Consider the following 20,298-nt stretch of genomic DNA (forward strand, 5'->3'; position numbering starts at 1 on the left):
ATTAAGAAGTGACCACAAAAAGCAAGGAATGCTAAAGTAGTTGAAATCCTAATTCCAGTAATTAATGGCAGATTTTTAATAATAATACATTAAATGGCACATATTCAAAATTATTTAATATGTAAATATTTGTTAAGCTAAATAAATATACTTTAGGGAGCATGGACAACAAGTAAACCGAGAGGTAGGTTATGATTGGTCATGAGGATTGGTTAGGTATAAATTGTAATACAATATATAAGGTATAAAAAGTGAACTGAGTCGTTCAAATATCGATTCTATAGTGCAATATAAAAGAGTATATATTTCGAAACTAATGGAAGCCTGTCTCATTACGATATAAAGCTAGGTATTAATAATGCCTCATGTGTTAAAATATGTGAGAGGGTTGAATGTTCATTTGAAGAATATCAGGGTTTTGTTGAGAGTGATCAGGATTCTTTAAGATAGTGAAAAAGAACAAAATTTTAATGATTAAATGTTATATGCTACCTAAGTGACCTAAGAGATCTAAGTGAATATGGTGCCTGGGCTTTGAATAGACATTTTGTAGAGGATAGTGTGTTGATTTCCAACACTTCGGGGAGTAGTGTTAAGTCTTAACCACGGTTAAATTTTCTCTTAGGAAAGAAGAGTGCGTCATAATCAATGTGAGCTATGCTTACAAGGTAAAAACCTTGTATCATTTATCATGGACCTGTATCGTTCATATTTCTCCGCTATACAATAGAACAAATCAAATGAACAATTTATGCGAGGTTTCTTTTGTTCATCAATAAATGGGTCGACTTCTTAGTTGTCTACTGAGTCTAGAGTAGAATCTATTGGAAAATGTGATTCCGAAACTAATAATAATGCTGGTCCTCATGTGGTTCAAAGATCTTCATAACTTTAAAAATGTGTTTATAAATAGGTAGAAGGAATCAAAGACAAGATAACTTTATTTTGTTTTTGCTTGCTTTGTTTTAATTTAGTAAGAAATTTTGAGTCAAGCAGTGATTATAGTTTTAGAGAATGTTTCAATTTAACTTAAAATTTAAACTAATATTCTATTCGCAAGCTTGTATAGCTAAAAAATTTTCTGAAGTAAACTCTCCTATTAATAAATAATTAGAAAGGTTTCAGAAGAATTTTTTTTTGTTCGTAATAATAGCTTATATATAAATAAATATTTTTTTAAAAGCAATTAGAGTAAAACATATTAACAAAAAAAATAGTAACTTAATTTAAGTAAAATATATATCTCCAAATATTTCCAGAATGGAAAATGACTGAACAAAAACAGAAAGTAGTAATCGACTCGAAACTACAGACAAAGCGGATATCTAAAAGATCTCAGATCACAAAAGTGTATCTATCGAAACTCCTTAGCTTCATCTAAAAGACCAAATAATTCAATAAGAATATAACGTGGAGACATATTGGAAACAATGGTTAGTTAGTCTCCTCCTGGCAACTTTGAGAGCAATAGTTGTCTTCAAGTGTAAGTGTTAAATTTTTTATCTATGTGTTACTTTCTATTAATAATAAATTTCCTATTATTTTAAAACAAAAAAATTTTTAAAATTGAAATTAAATTTTTAAAAAATCATTGCTTGAATATTAACAAATACTCTAATTTAACATATCTGGTATATCATATGTTATAAGATTGCGATAGCAATCTTTTATTATTGCATAAATATAATTTTTTTTTAAAAAATTAATAATTATTCTAGTCAAAATTAATTTTAATTTGAAAAAATATTGAAGCAAAAGTGATAAATAATTTTGAAGCAAATTAAATAATTTTAATAAAAAATCATACTTTGTGTTTTGTTGTTTTTATTTTCTAAATTTTATTTGCAACAACTGTGAGTTTTACAATTATTTTTTTATTTTTCATACAATTTTTATAAATAATTTTTATTTTATATATTTTTTAAACAGTTTTAATGTTATTCCATGAAATGTTAGTAATGCCAATAAAATTTTGTAATTTGAGTGAAAAATAACAATTTTAAGTAAAGTTTGAAAGGCACTGTAATAGATATTCGTTTGCTGTTAAAGGCATTTTAAAATAATATCAAGTATTTCGCACAAACATACACATTTATTATATATATTATGAATTAAATATATATATATTTATATAATCAAGATTATATAATTGGCATCATTTTTAGGCATAAGCTGCATTGGCAATCATTTTTCACAAGTTCAGTTGTATGTAAACAATTTCTTGATTTTTGTTTTTCAATATGTTTTCATGCTTTTTATTTAGTGAATCTCTCTTTCAAAATTTGATTCAAAATATTTAAATAATAATTTATTTTTTTGCATTCACGTATGGTACGTTATATTTGGGAATAGCTTTGACTAGTTATGTATTAACATTCGCTTGGAGATTTTTAGCCATAAATATTTACTTTGTACGTGTTTCTACTTCGGTAGCAGTTCTCAGTATTTATCTGGGTTAAAATATCATTATATCAGCATTAACGTGTTTAAATAAATAATTTTTAAAAATAATATACAAATTTAATTAAAGTTTTAACAACAACAAAAATATAAGCATTAATAATATTATTTCGTGTTTAAACTAATTTTGTTTTCTCTCATTAAATATAAACATTATATATGTGGAAGATAAGATCCTTCACGCAACAACAAAACCTTCAACAAATTTCTTATTTGTGGTTAGAGGCGTTCAACATAATTGCCGGGGAATGTGCCGAAGCAACCCGTTCGCTGTGAGGTACCAACGAACCAACCATCATCGCATTTCTCCAGCACATGTACGATATCGCCTTCTAACAGCTCAAGTTCATCGGAATTTTGTGGTCGGTATTTGTAGAGAGCACGGTATCTAAGTTTGGAATAAATAGAATTTAATATCCAGTGATAATATAAAATAATATATTGTCTTGAATTGTGATTACTTACTTTAATTGTTCGGTAACTGTGTCCACATGTAGCAAATCTGTTTTATGTAGATTCTTGGTTTCCTTCAATATGCCGTTCGGTGGTTGGTTGCCATTCTGTGTTAAAACATTGAACTCATGGTTGATATTTGTGCGTAATGTGTCCAATGAAGGGCGTAGATTCGTAACGCTTTGCTCTGTGATAACGGTTTTTGCAGCAATATCTTCAGCACCAATGTCAGTTAATACCTAAAATGAAATTTTATTGTTATATGTTATATACATATAATATTTTTTACTAACCTCTACATATGATACTGGAAAGATGCCTTTTCTGTTAGCTATTTTTCCCTCAAACCAGTTATCATCCACCCGACGTGTCAATGTTACCAGTTCACCCTTATTTAATGATAATTCCAAGCTTGATTGGGCTTGGAAATTAAATTTGGCACGAGCCTGACCTTCTGAAGGCTTTCTTTGTGGACGACGTGTATCTTCTTTGTTTATTATCTGTAATAAAATGAGAGAAATTAGAAAATTTAATCATAATAATTGCAGTGTTAAATAATGAAAGATGTTGGATATTATGCTTGTTCTGGATTTGGAGAAAACTAAATTCAAGCGTGGGGTTCATAGTTGTGATAAAAATTATTTAATGCTGTATGGGAAAGAACAGGAGAAGAATATCGAAGTTGTTGAAGAACAATAGGAGCAAAATTGGTAACTATAAATATATTCAAATAACTATATATTTTTTTAATTGCATTTTTTTGTTATAACATGAAGACGCTGTTTAGTTGTAAAAAGAGTAAGGTATAAAACTTCTTCTTCTTCTGTCATCCTCATCTCCCAATGGAGCATAGGGTTCAAAAACATCTCATCCTAATTCACTAAACTAAATAATTCAAATATTAAAAACTGATCCTAAGTAAATATATTTTTTTTTACTTAATGAATTACTTTTTAAAATATTAAAATTTTATATAATATACATAATGCTATACATTAATGGATAATATTCTATAAATATATATAAGTATAGTAAAAAATCATTAATAATACCTAAAAAAGTAAACTTAATCGGAGATGCAAAAAATAAAAAATTTAAAATATTAAGAAAAATGTTTAACGAGAATAGTGCCAGCTTACAGCACTAAAGATAGATTTTCAATGTTAAAAACTGCGGTTCTTTAAAACTGCAGATTTGATTGATAGAATTGTTGTAATGTTTTAATTTCAATTTTAGTATATCAAGTAATATTAACCAACTAAAATGTTTATAAAACCATGAAGAAGAAAGGAGGAACATTAGGTAGTAAATAATTTTTATTTGAATTTCAATGAAAGAGAATAAAAACAAAATAATAATATATTTAAAAATCTAATATCTATTATTACATCTTTTACTTTGTGATATATATAATATATGGTAAATATGATTTGGGAATTTTTTTTACTAGAGTAAAAAACTTACAGTGATATATCATCATTAAATATAATAAAATTATTAGTACTACATAAGTACTACCTACTAACTTCACTCTAAGCACTACATAGATGAGTACTATATAGATATAATTAATATAATTATTAATTAAATTTAATCATTAGAATTATTTTTGTGACGTGAGACGTCAACAGTTTCGGGTATTGTAATATTTAAGAAATTTATCAACAACGAGATAAAATTTATCTAAAAAATTTATAAGATATTTGTTTATTTCAAGAAATTAAACAATAATAAACAATAATAACAAGTTTACAATGTCTAATAGTGTTTAATTTTGGCAATATTTAATATATCACAAAATGGACAAATGTTTGTTTATGAAGATACTGACTCTTTCATATGTTCTCATTCTTTGCATATTTTCTATTACGTAGATGATAATTATACGTTATTTTACTACTCAAAAATATTATAAAGAAATGTATGAATTTTGGATACATGTTTGTGATAAAATGAAGAAACACCCAAGACCATATTGAAAAGACGAAACAATTTAGACATAGTACATATTTCTAAATTTTTCTAGTTAGAGAAATACTTTCAGATAGATGGTTAAAATTTCTATTTAACCGAATAACCCCTTTAACATTCTTTATTTTATCCTAATAAAAGGTCTAAATATCATACTAAACTCATATGATCAGAGTATAACAGTTTGAACCTCACTGCATAAACGAAAAAAGATGATGTTAACAATTTATAGCGATCATATTTAATTATTTTAATGACATTGGAACTTGGTCTTGGACTTGAACTTGAAATGACTTAGGTTCTATTTCTTATAAGCACTTCTATTTTTTCATATGAATTACTGACCATTGCTTTCAAATAAGATAACAAATTTAAAGGTTTTTTTGAGACAATTTAAGGTAATGATTTTACATTTTTTAAATCGTAATTCCCTTTAAATTATGTAGAATAATAACTCTGAATTTTTTATACACCTTAATTTCAATACACTAATCTAATCACTTGATTTAAAACTGTTAGAATACCTCAATATAATTGGCAGGCAAAAGTCCTATCATAGCATTGTGTTCTCCTTCATACCAATTGGCATCAATTTTTCGTCTAATATAGATGATGTCCCCTTTTTTGAAGGTCAATTCTCTGCAATATATTAAATTATATATATAAAATTATTACTAAAATAAGATACTTTGATATACAAACCTGGCACCTTGTCCTTGGAAGTTATATAAGGCTTTTGCTACCGCTTTCATATAAGCTGTGCTTGGAGGTTTTGGCGCCAAATCAGATTGAAAATCATCGTAACGATTAAGTGATATTGGAGACTTTTGGGTGGGTGTGAAATTATCAGTATGGCGACGAGAATTCATGTCCTGCAATTCTTGTAAGTACTTGCGGCGACGTTCTTCTTGATAAAGTTTCTGCATGTGCTCGGCTTGACGTATGGCTAATTCGTCTTCAGAGAGTGATTGCTTAAATTCATGACGCACTGGGGTTTTAAAATGAATATTTACGTCTGATTCATAATAACGATTAGGAGATTCTAAGAGTTTCCAAAAAAAGAAATGATATCGTCAAATATTAACTCATTTATGTAGATTAATTAAACATTATTCATTGTTATGAAATAGAAGAGTAAGAAAACATATTTTCAATTGAAATATGAACTAAAAATGTGTCTTTAGAAACAGTTGTTGGAATATTGAGATATTGAGATGTATACGATTACTTAATTATCGATATAAATTTACAATTTGCATATCTGTATTCGTTGTTAACGATTGTAAATTTAAATATAAACCACAAACAATTGCACATCATTTTCTATTCATTATCTTAATGACGCAGCTTTGTAAAATCTATAAACAAATTCTAGTTGTCGTCAAAAAGTTGCATTGCAGCTCAAATCACTCAAACCACTAAAAAACTTTTTATTTACTTTATCAATATAAAATGATAGGCGCGGCGCGGTTAATATACTCATATTTCAAAATCGTAACAAAACACAGAAATAGGGTTTTAAGAAAACTTGCAGTGCAGGAGTGAAGGGGGCTCGTGTAGTACGAGTACATCAATTCAACAACGAGAGCATAATTTCAGTGTGAAGCTCTGATATCAATTCAAGAACAAGAGATTTGTATCTCTCAGTTGTAAAATAAGGTTATAGCTAGCTTCGTATATATAGAAGAGTTCAAAGCATGTTAATAAATGTGATTGTGATGTGATTCGAATAGAGTTAATTAATTATTCGTAGGGAATATATAATTAGTAGTCTCTGATATTCCATTCTCTTCTGAGGGAAGGAACAATATCAATAGTATAACAAAGGCTAACAAAGACGATTAATGAGTAAGAATTTCTTAATAGATTTTAAAACTGTATAGACTTAAAATATTTATCTTTCACCGAATAAGCAAAACACAAATAGCTTTGTTTAAATATTTTGAACTTCGAATATATTAATTTCTTTCTATTAGAAACCTTTGCACATTTATTTACAATATCTGGCTCTTTATAATTATTTAATCTACTTATCTCCCAAATTTTTCCAATATCATCTAACAGTTTTTCTAATTATTTAATAGAAATAACTTCACTCTCCATCTTGATAAAATTCATATTATTAATGTTTTATTCATATAAATCCTGCATTCTGAAAGTGGATTTAAATTCTTTCTAAATAAGAAATATAACAAATAATAATTGCTTTAATTATATTATAACAGTTATATATATAAGTTAGATAGCATAGACCTACCGCTACACCCATAAGGTTGAGTTTGTTTAGAGCTTTAAATTTCCTACCCATAAATATAAACCTTGATATTATTGATCTAATGCTATACCCATTAGATTGAAATGATTCTTAATTTCATTCTGATATTCCTAGTAGTAGCGATCTATCACAGTACCCACCTGAAACAAATGCTTGACAGCTCTGCATAGTTAACCGTTGTTGTAGAGCATTATATTTCATATTCTTAATCGTAAAACTTTATAGTATTTGAATTTGAATATATTCCAATAGTATCTAGCTTCATGATTAAAGATAAAAAATATATATAATGTTCTGAAATAGTTATTTAAAAGGTTTAGAGTTAGTTCAAAACCATGTGATTACCTGTTGAGTGCTGTTAAGTTTGACATTTTAAAGTATATAACATAAATCAGGTGAGCACAGTGATAGATCACTATAGCATTTGTATATCGATATCCCCATCGGCTTTAAATGCTTCAGAACCCTAGATTTTTCCTTAATTTGTAACCAGATGGTAGTAACATATTACTATACTGATTTATTTAAGCTTTAAGACTTCTTATTTTTTAACCTTTAATATGTCCGATTAAAGCACTGATCTGTCGTTATAGGTACCTATCGGTTGCGAATGCTTTAAAATTAGTCAAAACACTATCATCACTATATTACTATTCTAGTATATTTATTAAGATTAAGTTAAGTTGTAGTGGCAACCTTGTACAACACAGCTCAATTAACTAAAATATTGGCTCGTTATATTACCACCGTTGATATACCAAACCTAAGAAACCTCTTTGGGAATGCTTTAGAGTTAGTTACTTTTTAGAGCATTATATTTTGTCTTTCTAATCTAACTAGATAACCTTGACTTTTTTACTATATTTTTAACTGTAGAAAAACTTTCTTAATATTGTAGTTCGTTAATATACTATACCCAACAGATCAGAAAAGTTACTCTAAACTACTTTAGAGCATCAGATTTTGTCCCTTCAAGTCTAAAACTAGATAATGTTGTTTTTTTATTATTATCATTAGATAAATTTGCTTAATAGCTTCATAGTTCGTTTATCTAATCATGTAACTAAATAGAAGAACTTGATCGTTATTCCCCACCATATTAAGTTATTTTGGAGCGACATATTGCGCATTCTTAAACGTGAAACTAGATAACATTGATGGGGCAGTGTACTTAATAGATTCGAATGCTTTAGAATCTTATATTTTACATCCCTAAATAAAGTGGTTAAAACAGCTATAAAAAATACTTATCTTCTCTGTGTATATACCGAGTAGTTTAGTCACTAAATACTTGCGGTTATATTTTTTTTTAAATTAATTGAAGAATTGAATTTCAATTATTCTATAATGACTTTGATTTCACTTTCAATTATTAACTTAATTTTTATTAGTGATATAAAATATACACAAATATACTATTTTACGAAAGGCGTTGTACAAACTCCAATTTCTTGATTGCGGCACTGTATTGTTTACTTTTCAAAAATTTGATACACTAATCAAAATCACATTGAACATAACAGCAACGATGACACATTTTCGTATAAAAATAGATTTATTATTGGAAGACGTCGTTCAACCCTACGAAGCGTTTCGAATAGAAGAAGCACTTATTAGAACACACAAAATGATTTATAATTCTCCGAAAAAGATTTAATCATAATTAAACGTCTGTGTTGTTGGTTTTCGCTTTGCCCTTCAATAATTGATAAGCGCCGCTTGACCCAGTTCGATCAAGCAAACTAATTGACCGAAGACCAAGAAAACAATTTTACTTACATGAAAAGCTTGACGGCAATTGCGGGTAATGGAATTGTTTAATGCAAGGCGGGTTCACGGGCCAATAAAACAAGAAACCGACACTTGATTTCCACTTTCACTGAGGAAAATTTCAAACGCTTTCAGCACTTGCAGCGCAAATTTTTAATCGTAACTTGCGAAGTTGACGACTTGCGGAACGTCTTGTGATATCACAACAGACAGAACTGCGACTAAACGACTAAACGACTTGAGAACTCTTAGAAAAATTCACACTAATTAAAAGGTAAACATTCACGTTTACTTTTCTTTTACTTCTCGAATTTCCGTTTTTACTTTTATTTTTTGTTTACTTAACGTGGAACTGTGAAAGCGAAAACTATTTCTACGGCACTAACGACTTTCGTTGCTCGAGGTTGGATTGTAACGCGCGGGTAACTGAAACTTAACTGAAGTCACGAGCAATGTGTTGCCTTGTTTAATTGAAAAAATACTGTAATAATTGCGAGATATGCTCATAAACGTGCTCAGATACTTTTTGCTTCGCTTGAATTTGTATCTCAAACTCGCAAAATCATTGCTTGCGATGAGTACAAATGAGCGTAAGTCGTTCTGCACTCTACACGACTGACGACTTTCGGCATGCGATCGCGTGAATTAATCACACACTCTAGTAGGGTTTAAGGCAAGAGCATATTTTGAATGTTAAACATTTTCTGGTAGTTCAAAAATTACCCATTAATAAAGTTTAAAAAAGATAATTAATATATTTAGATGTATACCCGTAGAAATATTATTTAAAAATAATTTTATAATGAAAGTATGGACTGTTCTTTTTTGAAGTGGTACATGCTTCATTTCCTTTCATTTTTAATAAGCTTTCTAATAGATTGTCATTATGTTTTAGTATAAATATTATATATATATATATATAACTTTAACTCGAATAATTTAATCTAACTCGAATTAAATAGAGTGCAACAGGATTCTTTAACTCGAAGTCTCCATAAGTCGGACCTTTTCTTTGCAAACTGATACTTCGAATTATAGAAGTATATATATAGTATATATATATATATATATATATATATATACACAGTCAAACTTATATAACAATTTACCCATAACTCAAACTAAATAGAGTGCAACAGAATTTAGAAAACGAATTACATACAATTACAAAAAATTTCTTTAACTCGAAGTCTCCACTGACAGTTCGAGTTATAGAAGTTATGGGCTTGTTTATCTAGTTCTTTGAAATTACCCCGAAGAATACAAAAATAACCTAAAGGGTTTATTGTAATATTTGTGTTATATTCTTCAACAATACACAAATTTTTTTCCAAAATTTGCAACATGCCCAGAATTTTATCCAAAGTGTAAGGCATTAGAAAGGTTTTTGATAATTTTTTTTTTAAAAACTGTTAATCAATGTCGTGAAAAATTTGCAGGCAAACTATAAGTCAATTAGGCTCATGTTAAAAAAAATAAATAAATATCTAAGAGCTAGATTATGAAAAAAAAAGTTTTTTAGTATTTAAATTTAACTTATGATGTTTTCAATTCGTAAATCTGGATTCGATCTAGTTTTGTTCTCGATGTATCAAATTTTATTGTCCAATCGAATATTTTTGTAGTAGTTTTAGTAAACATTCGTATATTTTTAAAAGTACATATATCGAAACACGTTTATACAAAAGTGTGCTAAAACCAGTAATGGACCTATAGCATTCAACTATGGGAAACAACCTGAACATGCAACATCGAAATTCTTCAAAGATTTCAGTCTAAACTTCTACGAGTAATGGTAAACGTTTCATGATATGTAACTAACATCAATCGCGACCTTATGGTAGATTAATTCCAGTAAAAAAAAAGCTAAAGCTAAAAAGGTGGTCTGAAAATACCATAAACGAATACAAATTCATCCTATCACTCTTGTTTGAATTTAATGTCCCACTCAAAAATTTTTACGAGACTGAAAAGGAAAAAGCCGCTTCAGATGTTTTTATAAATTCTTAATTTAAAAAATAGAGTAGCTCTCTACAGGGAAAACTACCTAAATTACAGATTATTATGACTTAATTCTTATTTATCAAAAAATTGTATAACGTCAATTTATTATTTGACGGAAGAGATATTAAATTTAAATTAAATGTTAGTTTTAGGGTAATTTTGCTATATATTCTGGCTGGGTAATCTTGCTATATCTAAACTGTTATAATTTGATTTCGAGTGTTCAGAAAATGGCAGAAAGTCATATCTGGTCTTGTATTAAAATCTAAAATTAAGCAAAATATTACTAAGAATATATCATTTTTGCCCAAATATAATAACTGCTAGTAGTTTATTCTTTAAATAGAGTTACAAAGCATTTTTAAAAACATTCTTTAAAGCATTTTTCAGGACCAAACCGTAGTGGAATTTAAACCCAAATCCCTCGAGATGTAGTTCGAGCTATATAAACGGTCATTTATTACCTTAAGTGGATAGAAATATCAGTACATGAGGTTTTGTTATCTATACATGAATTAATTTAGCAAGCTTGCAAAAATAAATAGATAAAAATTTTGCTTTAGATATCTTTTCCTAAATTCCTTTTTTGGTGTCAAAAAATGGTAATATTTCTTAAAACGTTTTTCTTTACCAAATAATTTTTAGAATTTTTTTAAAAATCCCTCCTCTTGAGAGGATTTGAATAGGATTTGAATAAGGATGTCAAAGGTAAAAATGATTATCTTTTCATTTGTAGCAAGTCTATTGAAAACACTAAATTCTTATCTTTTTAAAAACAACTTAATTGTCTAACTTAAATATATTACTGCCATAGACCCCGATGTTTGGGATATAAATAGGTCATAAATTTGCTCTAAGTCTCCCTAAATATATCTGAAAACGTTGAAAAATAAAGGAAAGGAAAAAGTCGTTATGTTGTGTAGTAAATTCTCAGCACAAAATCTTTGCAAATTTAGAAATATGAAATCTGTTGAATCCCAAGCACTTGAACACGTCTGTTGTAATTGCAGACGTTGCTTGGTGAAACAAAATTTTCATTTGAAACTGTCAGAAATAAATATTAAATACTTGCATAAGTAAGTTCGTTCGTGTTTAGTTCGAGATCTTTTATTATAATATCATAGATATATTTTCAGATCGAAAGTAGTTACTTTATTTGTGGCTTGGCCAATCAGAACTTTACGGTACTCATACGCTTACAACAAAAATGAGTAAACCATTTTTGAATCATTTTATATTATTCTGCTGAGTTTACATATTCCTTTTTTTTGTTTCAGAAATGGTTTTATGTTATTATAAAGAAATTTTATTTAATCAACTCACAAAATTTGTCTTTATATTTTTTTGCAAGTTCACAAAAACTTGTAGTTAAGAGCAACTAAAATAAAAAATTTCCCAATTCAGAGAAATAATTTAAAGTTCGGTTTCAAAATGTTGCCATATCAGAAAAATTATTTGAAAGAATATTTGGTGTGGGTATCACAAACTTATTAAGCAATTATTATATTTCATAACAGAAATATTGTACGAAGTTCTTAAACGATCTCAACAGGAAAAATATTTTAATAAATAAGAGTATTAAATTTAATGTTTGTTTTTTATAAGACTAAATAGGTTAAGAAATGGACATCGTACCGGCTCCCAACGGAGCACCTATGGTCGCATAGTTGATATTCTGTTCTGCTATAGACCCTAACCGAACAGAAGACATTCCGAATGAAGGCAAAAATGTCAACCGTTGAGGACTTCCTTATGTTATCAGTAAATTTTGACCCAGTGATTTCCCCCTGGCCCAAATCAAGGTTGGACAGTAAGACTAAAGTAATAAAATATATTAAACATGGTATGCTTATATATGCAAACCTATCATAGTAGTACCGAAAACAGTATTGCCAATTGTAATATTGGTAAAGTTGTCAAGAGCATTCGAAATGTACTATTTTTGTTTTTAATACAGCATGTAGTCATGGGCGTACACAAGTAGGGGGAGGGGTAGCGCTCGGCTCCCCTAGAATTCAAAATGTTATTATTGTTTTCAATGGGAGTACCCAGGACTCTAATTTCGGCCCTGAGTACACCCATGCATGTAGTATAAAATAATTAAGATATTGCAGTGTCATATAGCTAACAATTGGTTTGGACTAGTTTTGAGGTTATAATTTAAAAAATATGGACGTGACTAGATATGGAAATCTGGGCGAAAAGTATTTTAAAATATTCGAATAAACGAACTAAGCTCAGTGACAAATATAAAATCTAATCGAAAATTGGTCGTAATAACAATTTATTAAAAATATTTGAAATTAAAAAAATTATTTTAAAATAAATTAAGTTCGCGTTATATATTAACCCATATCCGCCCAACGTTCGATTAATCGAACAGCAAATTTTATCACTTTTCATGGATTTTTTGTTTATATTAGAAAAACTTTAGAGTTTATATATATCATTACTTTGAATGTATGAAGCTTTAGCTTTACAAAAATATTTGTGACTTCACTCCACACACCCCCTCCCCCCCCCCACCTCTTAACTTTAAGCTTTAAAAAAAAACATTTTAACCAATAATTACCCAGCCAAAATCATTGGGCACAATGTAAAGAAGAATCTCTTGCTTTGTAATGATTATCATTCAATCAAAATTATTTTGCACATTATGGGATTATTTCTATATATATTGACTTATTCAAGATATAATGGAAAATGGTTTAAATAAGATATTTCTTTGAAAATGTATAAGCATTAATCATTTTATTAAATAATAAATTATAAATTAATTAATTAATTAAAACCAATATTTTATTAAGCAATTAATTATCAACTTAGCAACCAAAGACAGTATTAAGATAATTTTACAATCTATTCAAATAATTTTTGCGGAATGAGTTTGAAAAAATAAATAATTCTATTTAAATTAATTAATGCATAAAATAACTTAATAATGAGTAATGCAATTTAAAAGACAAAGTAATTACTGTAGAAATTTGAATAAAAAATGTAAATAACTTTACTTATGCAAAATCATGGCAAAAACTAATAGTAAAGATAGATTAAGTTGTCGCGGTCTCGTTTTATGCCAATTAATGTGAATAAATTCTAGATATTATCTATTAGGGAATAGATTTGCATAATAAAGATAATATTCACTATGTAATTTAAGGTAAGAACGTAAAGTGTGATATAATGCTGTTTTATGCATAATTTGTTTTTATTTAATAGTTGAAATTGTGATAATGAAATAGAATAATACAGAAGCAAAGTTAGCACTAATGAAGGACATTCAACTGTAGGAATTTGGTAGCACAATTTATACTGCCACCATCCCAAAATAATTTGTTATCATGCTATGGGGTCTGACAAAAGCATTACGAAATGTTAGATACACTTCTCTGCATTGTAAACTTGAGGTGGAAATCGTAGACAAATTAATTTATCGAATTACCAGGAGAAACTTATCGAAACTTTGTTCAATAATGTACTGACATCATCACAACCAAAATGGATCGTCTTAAGAATTGAGAACCTTATGACCTTTGACCTTAAACTGACTGAAATGTTCAATGGATATTATGTATTTTGTAAGTAGTTTTGATTTACTTATCGCTATTTAAGACGTTAGCTGAAGCTATATAAATAAAAAAGCCTTTCACAACTTAATTATTTACTATTTATTTATACTTATTAAATACTTTATTTATATTTACAAATTTATTTCTTGATTCTTCATTGAATGCAATTTAATAATTCCTCATTTTAGTAGTTTCCTTGTAGGGGCAGCGCAAGTCAAGATAGACTGCAGAATCAGTCTTTTACGATTAACTCCATTGACTTATAAATGTATTGCCAGCATAGGGATAACATATATGTATAGCATAGCATATATAGATATATGCAAGTATACGAGTATAAATAAATTATTAACTAAATCTATTCGACTCATAGCATATAAGACAAATGTACTCGTATAAGGCTTATAATACTATTATTATTTTTATGTTGAATGATTTTGTTTTTCAATTTAGGGATCTATTTAGCTACCTTCGTAATTACAGAACCTATTAGAACCTACTTCGCTGAGTGTTACTTCTTCTGCCCAATTAAGTATTTCTTTCATTTATGCAGCGGTGCCGTACATACTCTCAGCACTTGCTTTAAGGTATCATTCTCTTTGAAGTATCATTTGAGGTATCATAAATGTTTTAAAAATGAAATATATACTGAAGATAATATTAATATAAAAGTTTTTTATTGACACATCAACTTCTTGAAATATTTATTTTTCAATAAACAATACACAAACCATATTACAGAAAAATAATAAATAATAAAAAGAAAATTTTTTATAATCTTTGAAGATATTGGATCAACAATATATTAAGAATTTTATATATAAATTTTTATATATACGAATTCGTTCTGTTATATGTAAGTACAATATATTATATATATTGTTATAATGTAAAAAAAACAAAATCACAAACAGTATTCAAAACTTCTTTTATAAGCATTAATATGAGGACAATAATTTATTTCTCATCTGCAAAGAAATGAGACTCAATATGTCTTTTTGATCGAAAGCCATACGACATATATAGAACCATACTATAATAGTATAGATAATTCTATTATAAATAACAATTAATAACTAATTAAGTTATATTATATAGTTTTGGCTTATGAATTAGTTCTAATTAATTATACAGTAACAGCACGGTTTGTTTGTAAATAAATAATATAAGCTGTCCAAACTCTGAATTTAAATAGCTCAAATTGTATGTTAACACGCTATCACTTGGTTCAAATTCGATAGGGTTCAATACCTGATTGGTGTTATTTAAAAATTATATATGGACAAATTAACAAAAAGATGTTTTCAAACACCACCAATAGATATTTCCGAAGATTAGTGATGACAGATATTTGGTGATATCGGAAACAACTTTGTAGTTAGTTTAAGCATTTACTTGATTCAAAAAATTAAACAATTTTTTGTATTTGATAATTTTATCAATTTTGTCTTTTTTTACATTTTTCTCCAATCTATCTAGAACTTCATTACTACACTCAAAAAATTTTGAACCTATGCACTATTTTTTCACATTTTCACATCCTATTAAAATATGACCCAGAAAGAGCCTCATATCGATTGTGATGTAATTGAATATCATCTAATATAATACATGGCCAATATCAAAAGAAGATTTTAACAGTCAACTTACCAAATTTAAAAGACCGTCCTTATAAAAGTTTTCTTTCTACAAAATGGTTTTTTTTTCTTGATATTGAAACCTTTTTTTTATTTTTGTATCCTTAGTTATCTGGCACATTGCCTGTTGGACTAATATTCCTGAGCTAACAAAAAATATTACTACGAAAAATATTACTACTTATACTGAAAACCATTTTTTATTTTGAGAATATCAAAATGTTAGAGATTTTTAAGCGATAAGTGCTTCATATTAAGTAGATCTGATATGAACTTCAATCTAAAAAAAAATGCATGAAGCAAAATGTGAGGACACGAAGGCAACTCCTGGCAGCAGTTATGGTCTCTTGTCAAAAAAATACTGTAAAATAGTAATTAACATGAATGCAGCACATTCTTATCCACAGGATGCGTTTCGCACTGATGAAAATTCTAGTAATTGTCACATAATCGAACGAAAGTGAAACTTGGATAATCCAAAATATTTATGCCCAGTTTAACGACTGGATATGAACCGTGAATGGTGTAATTTAATTTCACAAATTAAGATCATCGCGATGTTTAGATTTATATGAGAGTATGTTCAACTAGCAACGGATATAGAACGTGTTGGTTCTAAAGTTACGATATAGAGAAAAGAATCTTCGAGAAAAGAATTGACTATGTAACAATATCTATACATAAGACAACAATTTTATCTAAATACAGTGTTTAGAAGGATAAATTATATCAATTAACAAAACAATCTTTAGGATTTCTAAAAAATATGTCAAGAAAAAGGCATAGACAATCAACTACAAATAATATTTATATAATTCTTCATGATTGGGAAAAGTAAGCATCAAGTAAAAGTAATTAAGTAAAATAAATTGGTAAAAAAATTTAGAGTAATTTGAAGGAAATAATCTTAGTACTGAATACAAGTTTCTTTTTCAATGAAATAGAAAATAAGTGTATGTGTATTGTGCCCCAAATAAGTAAGTTAATTTTTATGGATTTGTATTGTATGCGGAGAAACAGACTGGAGAAACAGTCTTTATGTACTGATCAAACGTTATCAACCGCCTTAAGCAAGTCAAAAGTCTCATTAATCCAGAAATATTATTACTGAAAGCTTTTTATGCTTTAGTAAATGATTATATTTATAGAAGAAGGCTAATATCACCAATCATCAATATTTGAATGGACATTTTTCAGTCAAATATGACCATAAATTATCTTATATAAATAGCTGTCTTTTTTATATATTAATAATATATATACATATTTGCATATATCCTTTATATATATATATATATATATATATATATTATATAGGTATATTTATTGTTTACTGTATTTTTATTTAACTTTTATTCAGAAGACATCATTGTTGCTTATAATTGGTTATATCACTGATATCGCTAAACCCCAGCAGAGTTAAGATTAAACCAGCAGCTTTACTTTTAAGTTAAATGGGCTTATTACATTAAATGATGACCGCTAATTGATTTAATTACTACGAAATTAAAACAAAATGAGTTCGACAAGAATGCTTAGTTTAGGAATTTGTCTTTAGAATTTCATTCAGTCTTTATAATATTCAGTCGTCTTACTAAGCTATGATGGGTTAGATGTTATTGGATATTTATAGTAAGTATTTTACGTAAGCAAGATTGAATTTGCCCCGACAAGAAAGCTGGCAAAACGAAGTAAGCAAATATATACATAAGGTGGCCACTCCGAAGTGCGGCAAAAAACAACAAGTCTCTTGCTAAACTCTCTAATTTGTATGCAAATCAAGAACAAACACTACACTTTTTCTCTACCCTACTAGGTATGATGTCTCTAATCATCTACGAGGCTGCAGAGAAAAATGTTACTAAAGTGATAGGCGATCTATTGTGAAACTTCATTTAAAATTTGTACGAATATTGCAGTCATTTGTCATTGGTTGTTTGTAAAAAAAAAGACTTAGTTTCGTACATTTAAAAATTGAGGAAAATATACATATACATATTTTGAAAACATACAAAATTTTTTAGTAACATTTTTATTTATTAGTTGCTAATAAATTTATGCTTATTAAGGCATTAATACATTTAACTATAATTTATTTTGTTGTAAAAGGTAATTTCAAAATTTCCTGAATTGTAGCATTGGTTTTAAATCGCTATTTTCTTCAATTTTTTAATAAAAATTCAATTTTATACAAAATTTAGTTTGTTTCGAATTTTGCGCACATACATAAGATTTATTAATTGTAAAATAACATTTGATAGATTCCAATAGTGATACCAAAATATTAGCAAGAGACTTTGGGAAGAGACTTCAGCAAGAGACCTCAGCAAGAGACTTTAGCAAGAAACTTTAGCAAGAGACTTTAGTAAGAAACTTTAACAAAAGACTTTAGCAAGAGACTTTAGCAAGAGACTTTAACAAGAGACTCTAGCAAGAGACTTTAGCAAAAGACTTCAGCAAAAGATGTTGTTATTGGCACACTTCGAAGCAGCCGTATGTACCTATATTAATATTATTGTATAATGTTAAACATTTTCTTTTTACGTGAAGATTACCGGTGTGACAGTAAAAGACTAATCGTATTCAGTAGGGTATAAATAGAGTTGGTGTGGATTCGATATTTTAACTTTAGAGTGGCTTCTGAAAAATTTCCTTGTATTTATATTCGTTCATATTTTCTGCTACTGATAGCGAATTCTCAATGTACATATGCGGTGTCTGCCATTTTCTGGTACTCAAGCGAGAGAAATGAGTTCATTAAACGATTAAGCTTACTTTCTTCGTTACTAACCACAGCAACAACAACAACAACAACAATAACAACAACAGCAGTAGTAATAACAATAAGATTTTCTGGTTATAGTAAACCGCTGTGCTAAATTAAAGTGCAAGACGAAACTACTTCATCGAAACGTGAGGCAGTCAATTGTCAGAGAGTCAAGATAATAAAAACTAATAAAAATAACAAAATTAAAAAAAAAAAATTTAATTGTTGAAGATAATAACTTTTGTTAAAAGCTGAAAATGTTCGTCAACTAAAAAAATATTATTAATTATTTTGTGTGCTCGGTATTTTGTTGGCTTAAAATCGCAATTAAAATTAAAGTGTGTCATACTAACTTGAATTCTTGTGCTTCTTTATTACCAAAGGTATGACCGCCTCGATTGCGTGCTGATTCGCCAAGTACGCCTGCCGTTGCTCTGGCAGTGGAGTATACGGCAAGCCCTGAGCATTTGTACGAATTCTAATGTGTGATGGCGGAGCAAATGCGAACTCTTGTGCGGTATACTGATTCGCAACTACATGCTGTTTGGGAGTTCGGTTCTTGGCTTTGGGGTCTCTACTGATCCACAGTATCTTGCCACAATTGGGTATGTTGCAGGGTTCACTGGAAGCATTTTTTTGTATTCTATTGGCATTGTTTTGTCGCCACATGTGCACATCATGAAACTCATATGCATTTTTTGCGGTTACTGAAGCGGCGCCAGCAGTTGTGCTGCTCAGGTTGTTGCAACTGCGATGTAATTTATAGGCTGCATTATTATTTTTCGCATGTGACGATGTCTGTTGAGTTTGAGAAGTTTGGGGAAATTGCCGCTTATCGTTAATATTCTGGAAGCTCTTTGTGATTCTATGATTATCAATGGTACGCGGGAGGCCATTTCTGGGACGTTCTTGATATGGCGTAAAATTTTCAAAACCGTATATTTGTTCATTCATAAGAAAAAGTTACGAGTTTGTAATTGAATAAGTAAATCTAAACGATTTTAAGCACTTAAATATTTCTTTTAGTAAAAATTGAGTTCATGATTGAATTACAACAATTTTGTTGGTAGTATAAAATTTAATATTTTTAATTTTTCTATTCATAAAAGCGTTCCGTACGCAGTTCTTTAATTGCTAATATTGGACAACTCACTAAACCAAAACAATCATTTTCACTGCTAAATTTGCGGTCTGTCTTTCTAGTTTTTCGATTTTGGTCTATTAAGGTTTTCTGCCGCAGGGTTGTTTGGGCTGTTTGGGTTGTTTGGGTTGTTTGCTGTGTTATTGACCATGGCAACGCGTTCAGGTAGTATCAGCTGTTTTTTGTTTTATTTGGAATTGCTTAGACTATTATTTTTGTTGCGTGGCGCAACCTGCACAAACACTTTGTAT

The 20,298-nt window shown here is 28.5% G+C and overlaps 1 protein-coding gene across 9 annotated transcripts in view; it reads right to left on the reverse strand.

Moving 5' to 3' along the window:
* Positions 1–1,881: 1,881 nt before the first annotated feature.
* Positions 1,882–20,298, reverse strand: part of LOC119679497 (sorbin and SH3 domain-containing protein 1) — a gene marked incomplete at its 5' end in the record, with an annotated part of 43,078 nt that continues 24,661 nt past the window's right edge. For 5 of the 9 annotated variants that reach the window (XM_038091884.1, XM_038091882.1, XM_038091883.1 and 2 more), the window contains 5 exon segments: positions 1,882–2,848; positions 2,926–3,152; positions 3,207–3,413; positions 5,409–5,523; positions 5,587–5,926. In XM_038091884.1, coding sequence (XP_037947812.1) covers positions 2,680–2,848; positions 2,926–3,152; positions 3,207–3,413; positions 5,409–5,523; positions 5,587–5,926 — 1,058 coding nt within the window. 9 annotated transcript variants of the gene reach the window in all.

Source organism: Teleopsis dalmanni, chromosome 2, assembly GCF_002237135.1.
Source record: "Teleopsis dalmanni isolate 2A chromosome 2, ASM223713v2, whole genome shotgun sequence".
In the NCBI taxonomy this organism is placed as follows: domain Eukaryota; kingdom Metazoa; phylum Arthropoda; class Insecta; order Diptera; family Diopsidae; genus Teleopsis; species Teleopsis dalmanni.